General features: G+C 37.6%; 1 protein-coding gene across 18 annotated transcripts in view; it reads left to right on the forward strand.

Moving 5' to 3' along the window:
• The window catches only part of DTNA (dystrobrevin alpha), a 357,757-nt gene that overhangs the window by 285,803 nt on the left and 59,042 nt on the right, over positions 1-12,912 (forward strand). For 12 of the 18 annotated variants that reach the window (XM_079108515.1, XM_079108517.1, XM_079108514.1 and 9 more), the window contains 3 exons: positions 1,746-1,870; positions 8,653-8,736; positions 10,420-10,509. In XM_079108515.1, coding sequence (XP_078964641.1) covers positions 1,746-1,870; positions 8,653-8,736; positions 10,420-10,509 — 299 coding nt within the window. Of the gene's footprint in view, positions 1-1,745; positions 1,871-8,652; positions 8,737-10,057; positions 10,368-10,419; positions 10,510-12,912 lie in introns of those variants that run through there. The other 6 variants (XM_079108505.1, XM_079108506.1, XM_079108510.1 and 3 more) reach the window with 2 other exon arrangements.

The following is a 12,912-nucleotide window of genomic DNA, read 5'->3' on the forward strand; positions in this document are numbered from 1 at the left end:
TGTGATAGATGTATTCTCAGGAGCACAGGCTCTGGGTCTATGAGAGAAATTTGGCTCACTCTGTGTGCTACTATTTGAATGGTTTGCACTTCTCTAACTTATATCTCAGTTCAACTCAAAGTTCTAGCAATGTTGCTCTTATAGCATATACTGCCAGCCCTGCCAGTCCCTCTTGAAATAGTTCTGTTACAAAAAAATAATGCATAGCTGTATGAGTTTTCTATATGTAAGTATATTTCAATTCTGTCTATAGTCTTTATTCAAAGGGTAACATATTTTTTTAAAAAAATTCTTCAGAACATGCATCTTAAATGAGAATGTTCCTTCTAGGAATCATTATAGGGAACTGATATTCATTCTAACCTCATTAATAGTTCATCACCTGTCATATTTTTACTTTGAGTTCTTCACTAAGGCAAAGTACATGAGAGCTTCCTGCCAGGTCATAGGCCTCCCCTCACTATGAGTTGTATCATGTGCTGAGGATAAATATGTGAACACAGATCATAAACTGCAATTCAGCACAGAAGATAGAAGCAAACACTTTCTATGTTGTCAACATATTATCAGTTTCCAGACTTCTATTCCAGATCCTACAGGGTTGATGTTTGAAGACTAATCATTTTATAGTTGTTTTTATGTACATGCTTACCCACAAAGGGCGCCTCTTTCTTAAGTGTGGTGTACTCTAAAATTGTGTAACAGGATACTGTCTACAAAGTTGGATCAGAACAAAGTGCCCAGGGCTTGTGGGAGAAGCTCTATTGTTACTGGTAACTTAAGAGCCCTAAGAATCCACATCTCCTAAGAGAAGCCAAAAGAGAACTTCTCAACAATGCTGTTAAACAATGAGGGCAAAAGTCACTTTATTATATTAATAATTATGAACTCCAGGTGTCAAAGGAAGTACCAAAATTATAAATGGCTCCTCACAGAAAGGGAAAATTTGGTTAGGGATTTATTATATGGATAAATATCTTATCTTACAGAAATATGTTACATGTTTATAATTTTGATGGTGTCACATGAAGAAAAAGATTCCATCAGTCCAAATGAAAAAGGTGGCACAATGCTCTGGGCAGAACGTGAATTTTAAATTTGAGAGATGGGGATTGTAGTTCCACTTTTACTTCTAATTGGATGTGTTGGGCCACACTGAAACACCTTGCACCTGGATTCCTGCCAAACCTTCTGCTCAGCTCCTTCGTCCCAGTCCTGTCCCCTCAAAGACATCTTCTGCTCTTAAGTGGGAACAATCCTTCTAGAGTCAGGTATCATCCTGTAATCCCTGTAAAATCTTCATCACCTTCCTTCGCCCATGAGACAAAGACCCAGGTCTGAACATGCCATGGAGGGACCTTGGTGACCTGCCTCCTGCTTTCCTCTCCAGAACAGACTCTGTTCCTCCTCCTCCTGCCTTTCTAGTTGCTGTTTCCTCCATCTGAAGTTATCTTCCCAGTCCCCTGGGTTTTTGTCAGAAAGGTTCTTCATTAAGTGCCCATGCTCAGTAACTGCTTCCATTTATCACAGCATTTGCTGACATGAAGCAGCAGGCATTAGGTACCCCGTGGCTTGTTCCAGCTGTCTAGTCCAAGCTTCCTGACTTTGAGCACTCAAAAAGGATCTCTTGAACATGAATGAATGAATGAATGAATGAATGAATGAATGAATGGCTATTATAAAAAACCATTATAAAATGTTACATCATGGTTAGTTGTTATCACTTCTCCCTTTCTTCTTTCCAGAAATCACCTGCAAAGAAGCTGACCAATGCATTAAGCAAGTCCCTGAGCTGTGCTTCCAGCCGTGAACCTTTGCACCCCATGTTTCCGGATCAGCCTGAGAAGCCACTCAACTTGGCTCACATTGTGTGAGTATCTTTTCCCCCGACCCCCACTCAGATTAAGATTAAAATCATCTTTCTTCACTGACACCTGTCTGGAACCATACAGAAGCAATTTCATATCAGTTGTCAGAGACCAAGTTTTAAAATTTATTCTTTAAAAAAAAAAAAGAATCAAAATAATGCCATGATAGGTTTTTCCTGTTGACCTATGCAGTTCTTCTACCTGACTGTAAAGTATGCAACACTAGCATAATTCTCCTTAAGGTGAAAAACATTCAAAAAGCTTAGTTATAAAATATAAATGTTAGTAGGGTTTTCACAATTGGAAGTTAATGCTCAAGGGAATTGCCACAGTTTTAAAAAATTTAAGCATATCATACCTTAATAGCATATGCACTTTGAGTCCCAAATCTAAAAACGCTGTTTCATTTCTCTGTGGAGCCAGTCATCTTAAAATTAACCAGCAAATCTAAAAATTGTGTGTGTTTCTTTTAAATTTCAAGCTACAAAACTTTAGAAAATTCATGGTCTGCTCATGAGAAGGTTAAAAGGGAGAACTGGTGGGAGTCCTCCTCAGTTCACTCTCCCCCAACTCAAAAAGAAGAATTCTCCAAAGTATGTGTGAGTTTGTGGACAGGAAGTTTGGCCAGTGATTGAAAGAAAGCGCTTCTCCCTTGCTGTGAACTTGGAGTCCAAGGAAAAATGCTCCTTGTCTGCTTCTATACAAGTTAGGAATTGTGTACTCACAGGGGTCTCTGGAATAGACGGTTCCTCCTCCTTATAAGCCACCTTTGTCTAGTGGGACCTGCCACACCACAAGGCTTGTATTTACATGTTGACATCAGTAGGCAGACTCCTGGACCTACCAGTATAGGAATTGACTGATGCACAGTTCGTGCTTCGGGCAGGTCAGAACACGATCTGTAAGAGGCACTAGAGGGGATAAGACCCTTATGAAAGCAGTAACTCTTTCCTCTCATGGGCCCAAGCAAATACCATCCACTCCTTTGTGTTACATTGCATTTATGAGCTTTGCATAAATACTGCAGCTCTTTGTGCTGTTTGCTCCTGAGCGTGCGCTGAGAGCTCACTGACCCCAGTAATACACATAGAACAGTGGCTTCTGTTTCTCTGGCAACACACTGGTCTGAGCCAAGCATCCAGAAAACTAATGTGAACCAATTCTGGAGAATGTTGGCTATCTTATTTTTGGAAATTATACTCCTAAAAATATGCCAGGAGTAAATAAATCTGGGGAATTTCCCTCTCGGATAAATCTGCTTCATAGGAGCTGTTCCTATTAAGGTCTCAACTTTTATTCCTATAGTCAACTAGAAACATCACCAAGTTGTTAGTGAAGGAACATAACACAGAGAAAGCAAGTCCATGCTGTGAGTTCTGCCCAGAGTCGCTTTCTACTGGCAGCCTCAGGGGCATGATGATGATACAGTATGGGTAAGTCACCTGGAGCTAAGAGCTTTGCAGGAGAACAGAATGAGGATGCTGCTGCCCAGTTCTAGAAAGAATTAGAAAGTGAGACACCAGGAAGTAAAAGCCAGTTTCACAGTGTGTGTTACCTAGCACAGGGCCTTGTACACGATGCTCAATGCTCAGGGCTGGTGTGTGTGTGTGTGTGTGTGTGTGTGTGTGTGTGTGTGTGTGTGTGTGTGTGTTATTTAATTGGCTGAGAAAAATGTTTTTAATTTTAATTTCTAGGGACAATATGATCTGATGTGCTATTTGCTGCATTAACTAAGGGAAATACCTACATAATAAGTACTTTATTTTATGTATTTATTTATTCCTGGTGGTGGAGATTAAAAACAAGGCCTCAAATATGCTAAGCACATGCTCTACCACTGAGCTGCAATGGGTTCTTCCTAGGGGTTCCTTGGAAAATTTTCAAAATTCCCTTAAAATTCTACACAAAGTGTGCCTTTTTCTGATAAAACTTCCATATGTTTAACCAGAGTCCCAAAACAGTTCTTGAATCAAAATACTGATCTACACTCACTGATAAAATATTTTTCCAAAATCATCTTAATTTTAAAATGCAAATTGTATGAGGAATTTATTAAAATAATATACAAGAAATTCTAGATGCAGAAAGTCCAGTCTATATTAGAATTTTTTTGTACGTTTTAGCTATAGAAATTTTCCTCATATTGTTTCATTAGTCAAATGCTGTATAATGAATAGATATGCATACTTTTGGGGAAGGTGAGGATATTCTAAGACTTCTAATTTTAAACTATGCTGCTCACTTAGCTATTCTAAATCATCATAAGTACAGACAGATCATTTAAATAACAAAATAAATGACATCTTTCATCTTTTTCAAAGAAATACTGCCTTAATCTGCTATAATGAGCATGTATTCAAAAGTTAATGAACATTCACACTTCTTCCAACTAATTTTGATACATTTGACAAAAATATTTGGTATTCCATGCATGTCCTTTTAGAATAAGCCATTGTACCACATCTAGAGATTAAAAATAAGTGAATGAACACTTTAAGAAATAAAACACATCAATATTCCCACCCCCACTTAATTATCTTAATTTATTGCTGCCCAATATGGCTTAAAGCATGAAGGTCTCAAGCTGAAGGAATATTATCATAGTATAAGAATATGTATAGTATGAAACTTCACTGTTTGTGTCTCTAGCAAAGAGCACCCTGACAGTATGATTCCTGACCTTTTTGAAATAGTTTATTAATCGATTTGTCAGTTGTGGTACAAACCACATCTTTATCATTCAGTGGACACATGTTTACAAAAATATCCCAATCTATGTCACTTACATACATACATGAGCTCACAGACAAAGGCAGGGAAGGAAGCAGCAGGCACTGACAATATTGATGAGCATACTCTGTCATACACTAGGTGACCCAGGATTGGGACATTGAGCCTTACACCATAAACTGAGAACACAAAGCATATTTTTCTTTGTAATTATGAAAAAGTGTATTAATTTTGTAAATTAGTGCAAATTCTTCAAAGATACCACCTAAAAAAAAAGTCACATAATGAGAATATTCATGCATGTCCCTTTGCAACACTGAAGCATGATTAATGTTCTGAAGCCCATGAATATGGAATTAGATGCTGAGCATTATATCGTCTTCTTCAATGCACCCTTCTTGCTGTGATTGTGTTTAAAATCATGGCACTAGGGTTCTAATATGCATATCCAGTCTTCAGAAGTAAAAAGTTATAGGTATTAATTGAGACAAAAATACTTGACTTATGTTTGATCAATACATAATAAATAAATTAGAAAATATTTTCATTATTAAATACTCTGGTTCCAACTTTTAAGTGTAAAATTGGGGAAAAAATGTAGCATAAACTGTGTAACTAGATTAACATTTTAAGCCTAAGATAGAGTAAACTGAGACCGAATCAATAGAACTTTTAAACAGGTTGAATCCTACTATCTCACACAGATTTGCCTATGGAAATGAATCATGTAACACAAAAAATATCATGCCCTTACTATAGCCAAGGGATTTTATACACATGCAGTAAAGAGGTGTTGCCAACCATGAATTAGTCCTTAAATAGAAATGAGCAGGTGGTGGCATTTTGTTTTTTGGCTTTTGTTCTTAGCTATTGTATTGCTCATAAATGTTGCCATGATTAACAGTCTCTATTCTGTTCAATTTTTGCTGCCAAAAGTGATACTTGGTAAGTAGTTCAATAGTCTCCCATGTATTTATAAAGATTTAGAATCATAATTATAAGTGGTTATGAGACACCAAACAAGTAAGTTAACATGAAGTTACTTAGTTTAAACTTATTCTGCCTTGAGATGAACTCTGAGTTTATAAAAAGGATGCCAATTTTATAAAAATGTCTTCTGCAAAGATCTTATCCAGAAGAAGAAGAAAAAAAAAAAAAAAAAAACTTTGTACTATACCCTGTGACTTTCTCCATTTTGTGGTACTGTTTCATCTTCATAAGAGTAAATATGTGCCACATTCCCAATGTGACCTGTTTATTGGATTAAGGCAACTTGCCATTTGGCTATGGAGGAAATAGGAACATCATACCCTCTGAAAACCACCATTTGGTGCCAAGGTTTAGCCATTCTCTGTTCCAAGTTCAACATTTTGATAGTGAACCATAAACATGAAGCCGTTTGCTAAGAAATCTCAATTTCAACTTTGCAATGACCAGGTTCAATAGACTAAATTTACCAAGCTAGTTAAAAAGCATTCCAAATCCACTTGTTTTCTACAAATGGAACAAGATGAAAGCATTTTTTAAAACAGACAAAAGAGAACCAGAAGTGTGGAGTCACCTTTATTTTCTTTTTAACTTTTTGCAAAGCTACAGTGAGGGTGTTCCATTCTGTTAAATGTTTTAAAATCAAATGTTCCTAAATTCATAGTTACAAGAGGACATTTGGGTAAAATTAGCATCCTTCTTATAAAGTGTTTGACTCAAAGCAGAATTAGTTTTAAATCAGCCTCAAGTTGCTCACTTATAGCAAGATACATCCTAGACAAGTGATGCAAAACACTAAGATCATTTTCAGAACTTCAGTTAATATATCCAGAGTAGATGAAATACTCAATCTGCTGTTTTGGCCTCGTCCAGTAAATAATGCATCTTATAACACAGATAGCACCAGCTACTAGGAAAATGTTTCAAAGAATTGCTGCATATAATATTGACATTTTAAAACCTGTGGAGTGTCATGTCCATTTCAATAAAAACATTGGGGTAGACAAGTCTCTTTTCCCCAGAATCTCATCATTATAAAATCCCAAACTAATTCCAGTTCCCTAAAAATTAAACTATTTACAAATTTGGCTTTTAACCAAGCCAACATGAATTGAATTGATCCTTTGGGCTACTATAAATAATGTCTCATCTTCAAAAAATTCTATACTGTCAAATTCAAATATGAAATTACTACTTCTACTACTTTTTTTGGGGGGGGGGGTGCTAGGGATCGAACCCAGGGCCTTGTGCTTACAAGGCAAGCACTCTACTGACTGAGCTATCTCCCCAGCCCCTCAAATATGGAATTAGAGTAAAAGTAAAACGTCCTCTGACTCAGAATGATTTCATCTCACCTTATTGTTCAGTCTCTTACATGGAACCTAAAATAAGACCAAACACTGCTTGCACATGAAATAGGGATCTTGGCTCCATAATTTTGTCTGAATTAAAATATTCATGATAGGGAAAGAGGGACAGAATGAAATGAAAAAAGACCAAAGAAGAGAGACCCAAAAGGACTTAATTGATGTGTAGGGCTAAGAAATATTGAATCGTATTTCCTTTCACTCATCATATGAATAGAGTGAAATTTAGGGGATGCTTTACACCATGCACCCCATTGTATGGTTCAGCCAAAAATCAGAAACAGTGAGTCCTTGTGCTGCTTCATTGCACCTTCATATGAATGGATAAAGAAAATGTGGTACATATACACATGGAATATTACACAGCCATAAAGAAGAATGAAATTATGGCTTTTGCCAGTAAATAGATGGAACTGGAGAGTATTATGTTAAGTGAAATAAGCCATTCCCAATAAACCAAAGGCTGGATGTTCTCTCTGATATGTGGATGCTAACACACAATAAGCTGTGAGTACAGAAGAATAGAAGTTCATTGGATTAGACAAAGGGGAATGAAGAGAAGGGAAGGGGTATGGAAATAGGAAAGACAGTAGAATGAATTAGACATAACTTTCCTATGTTCATATATGAATACATGACCAGTGTATCCTCATCATATACAACCACAAAAATGGGAAGTTATACTCCATGTATATATTATATGTCAAAATACATTCTACTGTCATGTATAACTAAAAAGAACAAATGAAAAAAGTTTGAAATTTTATAAATTAAAAAGACAAAAGAATAAAGAGCATACAAGGCAAGGTATTGTTTGGCAGCCTATGCCCTTCTGCATATTAGAAAGGGCCATTGTCTGGAATATTACTCAGCCATAAATAATAATAAAACTATGGCATTTGCAGGCAAATGGATGAAATTGGAGCATATCATGCTAAGTGAGATAAGCCAATCTCAAAAAAACCAAAGGAAGAATGATCTCGCTGATAAGTGGATGATGACACATAATGGGGGTGGGAGGGGGCAAGAATGGAGGAAGGAGGGACTGTATAGAGGGAAAAGAGGAGTGGGAGGGGTGGGAGGGGTGCGGGGAATGGAAAAAATAACAGAATGAATCAAACAACATTATTCTATGTAAATGTATGATTACACAAATGGTATGCCTTTACTCCAGGTACAAACAGAGAAACAACATGTATCCCATTTGTTTACAATAAAAATAAATTTTAAAAAAAAGAAGCAGCAAAAAAAGAAAGAAAGAAAGAAAGAAAGAAAGAAAGAAAGAAAGAAAGGGCCATTGTCATGAGGAACACAGAGGAAAGTGTCTGAGGGCTCAGAATTCCTCTTCTTTCCAAGGAAATATGGATTCTGATCATCATGTTTTCCGAGCTTTTCTCTTCAGTAGAAGTAAGGCATCAGCCTTCTTCAAAATCTTGACCCATTTGAGAACATGATTCAGTGAAGCTCCGAGCCTTGAATAAACATGCTCATGTTGCCCAGAGATCTCCCTTACATATTCAACTGAGACGCTACATTCTCAAGGAACAAACAGTTTAACTGAAATATGTCCACTTTCATGTTGATCCTGAGCAGTATAGCACTCTGGTCTTCCCATCCCCTCTCCTCAAGGACTGTGGATAGTTTTTCATTCATGACTTTGCTTCACTTTAACTGTCTACACACACTGTACTCTGTTTTAGGCCTCCCAGACCTGTGACCAGCATGAATGACACCCTGTTCTCCCACTCTGTTCCCTCCTCAGGAAGTCCTTTTATTACCAGGAGGTAAGTTCCAATTTTATTATAAAATAAGTCCTATTATAAAATAATCCTTGGTTCTATGGTAAAAAAAAAAATATTCTATTGTAAGTCAAGTGCAGAAGACTGTTATTGGAAACTAACTGGTACATATCCATCACAGGTTTTCAGTTTCAGTCATTTGGAAACATTTAAAGAGGGTTGGGATGGCTTTGAGGGTTCATGTCATTTCTGGAAACCTGCATTTCTAATCTCCTCACAGTAAGAATGTGGGGTATGTTTTAATTTTACTATGGACGCACATGTATTCATCCCACTGAGTGAGTCACGTTTTAGCACCAGGAAGTTGGAATTTCAAGATGTGATGGCATGTTATTATATAGATTCTGAAATATCTCATTATTTGAGGCTCCAGATATACAAGAATCCTCTTCTGGTGAATCCTTTTCTGAAGTTTGTGAGGCTAGAGGCTGAAGACCAAACTTAGAAATGTAGTTTCCATATAAGTAATTATAGGGATAATAAAAAAAACTTTTTAAAATGGTGGATATATGTTTCATCTTTTGCACAAGATTCAGGAACAGGAGAAGCATTCTTCTCTAACAGTTAGCATTGGAAACATGCAGGGCTCAAGAGGTGCTGAGTCATTTGATCAAATTGTGATATTTGTGAATCAAGCATCTGAAAGTTGGTTTGTGTATACATGGAGAAGGTTTACAGGAAAGCAAGAACAGAGGTAAGAAAAATTGAAGTGACTGAGTGAGTGAACGTAAAATCTCAATTCCTTTCAGCAGAAAAAAAAAACTCATATTTTACAAAATACACATAATCCATCTTTTCCCTGGAGAGTTTTGTAAAGTGCCAATTTCACAAATATCCAGGCATAGCCTAGTGAGGATTGGAAGACAGCAAGACTCAGCACACTGCTAATTTTTTTCCCTGCATTCCTGTATTGGCCCATCAGTGGGAACATGAGACTAAGACGTTCCCCACCATCCCATAATTGTAGCCAGCAGGAGTAAGACAGTGGGGCAGTACATGTTATTTCCAAAATATAAATTATGTAACAAGTAGCAATGAGAAGGTACTTGTACTGCAGAACATCCACAGTGAAATGATGATTTAGATCCTCAGTAACTTCCTGTTGGCCTTTCTAGAACCACCAGCAAATTTAAAAGAAAACCATAATCTGTAAAATCTGCAGGACACACAGGCCTGTTCATCTGCCTAGGAAAGAACTAGGATTATTTAGAAAGAAATTGTGCTTTTATTAGGAAGCTCTGCACTCTGTAAATGCCAAGCAGAGGTAGACCCCATCCTTACTGAAGGTCATTTTATATCATTTCAGCTCGGACGGTGCTTATGGTGGATGCGTCTAGATGGATAACATGACTTCCTCTACCCTAAAATATGCCTATAATGCTTTGAGCTGTTCTGCTTTCTCCAGGGTACATGGTACCCATTAACTCAAAACATGATCACTTCCCTTTTCTCCCATTTTCAGTCCTTTTGGCATGTTCCCTGTGAACCACAGACATGTTGTTTAAAGCGGGCAGTTCTTCCTTGTCACCACGGAGACTGGACCCTGGTTTCTGTGTTAAGGGTGCTGCTGTTCAATAAAGCTGTGTACACTGAACGGTTTTCCTCTCTGAGTGGGCCTTGCTCTGTCCATGGAGATTTTAATGAGCTCTCATTGTTTGCATCCCTCAGGTTACCTGAGGGGATAAGTGCACCCAGCCCTGTGGCTGAAGAGCATTCACTCATAAAGCTGTATGTAAATCAGCTTGACCACGGCACACGGTCAGTATGCCAGTATCCCTGAACCACTAATCATAGAGTAGTTCCCCAGCTATTCTCTCTGTTAGAGCACTAAAATCCTCCTATCGCATGTCCTAGTGGAGATGGAGGTCTTCCAGGGTTTAAAGAGCTTCTCTAGAAGATTTTCAACCTAAGGTGGACTTCTCAGCTCTTTTTCCCTCTCTCTTGTTTATTAATGTTATAACTTCCTACCAGTATATATGAGGTGAGTAAGTGTGAAGAGTACCGTGCTGGGTCTCATTTGGACAAGTCTCTGATTTTTTACAGTCTCTGAGACCCTTGATGATGATTTCTAAGATGCTAGAACTCAAGAGCGAGCAACTTGGAATGATCTTTAGTGCTAATTAGGACAGCCTAGGATATTGCCATGTGGCTGGATCTTACTGTGGTTAAAGACTTGAGGACTTAACCAGTGGTAAAACCTTTCTCTTCCAAGAGGAAAGGGCCATTCCACCCACCTACGAAGGACAGTCTGATTTCTACTGGAGTAGCAATTTCAAAACCAGCTTCTTACTCTCGGTGTTTGGTTTCTATCACTTGATAATGCTAGTGATCCACTTTGCTTTCTTAACTACACTTACACTTACTTAACTTACACTGAGGTTGATGGAAATCCGCCATGCCAGATGAAGGCATAAGTTAGAGGCCCTATTCTTTCTATGATTGGAACAGGACTAAAACCATATGACCTAGAAGTCTGCCTTCAACCCCCCTGCACCCCAACTGCCCCCTTTAAAACCAAATAAAACCTAAGCAGACCAAAAACAGCACTGTTCAGTATTTGGGCAGCATTAAGAAAGTAGGGAAGCTTGCCTTGTGGGTATTTTATTTAGCCTCAGTTGTCAGTCTTTTGTATTTTAACTTAGAAATCTTAGAGATCTTAGAAAGATAAAACAGAGTAAGGATGAATTAAAATCACCACTGCAAAATCCTCTCTCCACACTCCTGGCACTCCCTGCCTAGAGTCCTTTACAAGTCTACCACTTTGATCTTCAAAAGGCACTAGGGTGAATCTTTGAAGTCTTTTGACATCCGAGTAATCCACCTCACACAGATTTATGAGTGTGTACCTCTGGTTACCACCACCATCTGTCACATCCCCTGTTCCTTTTCCAGTGATATATTTGATTCACTTTTGCATTACTTAAAAGAAGGGATTCTCAAAGGCACTCTCTCTTAGTCCTTTGAAGTCCTCTTGTGAGTGTGTATCTGTCTGTGTACACATGCATATGTGTGCACTCAGTGCTGGTTAGTAGTTAGGTAGGAGGTGGGTCAAATAATATAAATCATAGATATATCCACCTCATTCATTTTCTTGATCATTATCTATATTCTTATGCCTAGATTGTTTTCTTGTAAATTTATAGGAAAGAATGGCTGGATTGATAGCAATCTACCATGCTCCCTAGGAAGAGGCCTCCAATAGCTAAACATGGCAGCCAGCAATCTTATCTAAGCTTATGAAAGATGGCATACCCTTACTGCAAATATGATTGCAAGTACTCACAACAAAGCCAGGTTCATGTGGTCCTCTCTCCCCTTCACTGTCTATAGCATCAGGCCTCAGAGGATCTTCTTTCTTTGTTGGAAATATATCTCTTTTAAAATCTTAATTATCTTGCCAAAATCTTTGCTTAGTTTATATAAGAGAGTTAATTAGTACTTTCCTATGATAAAAAGCTTCTTTAATCATGGCCCAACTTCATTAACCATTATAAGGACACTGGAAATTTGAATGGCTAATTTCTTCTACCTCCAATATCAGAAACATTGCTTAAAGATTTCACAGGTATTTTCATAGTTGCAACTTCCAAGGTGGTAATAATCACTCACAAAAGGAGGCTTTTTGGCTATTACATGTAGCACCTAGCCAGATCCTGTCACTCTATCAAATATTAGGAAATGACTTGGAATTCATATAGTGTGCTGAACACAATCTTATATACCATTTTCTGGTTTGTCACAGTCACACTGGTTATTACTGGTACTGCATTAGGCTCTGTAATACCTTAAGGAGGGTACCCCACCCACCCCAAGCACTTCCCAAATCCTAAATCTCCCCAGTGGAGCAGCATTTGTTGTGGCTTTTGTTGGTTGACTTTTGGTCACTTGGTTGATTGGATTGCATTTTCATCCAAAGAAAAACTAATTCACTGTATTTTTTCTTTTCATTTTTTTCCAAATGCTTTTGCTTACCCAAAGATTGTTTGCCTAACAACTCAGGCTTTTAATCTGAATTAAATGGTTCAAACTAAATTTCAAGCATTTGTGATTTGGTAATCAAAAGTGTCTAGAAATAAAACGAGATACTGAATTCAGCTTTGCTTCTGAAAATCAAAGTTTTCTCCATGACTAATTTTTTTTAAGAAGCCTATCCATTTTCAG

This window comes from Sciurus vulgaris (assembly GCF_902686455.1).
Source record: "Sciurus vulgaris genome assembly, chromosome: 13".
Classification (NCBI taxonomy): Eukaryota; Metazoa; Chordata; class Mammalia; order Rodentia; family Sciuridae; genus Sciurus; species Sciurus vulgaris.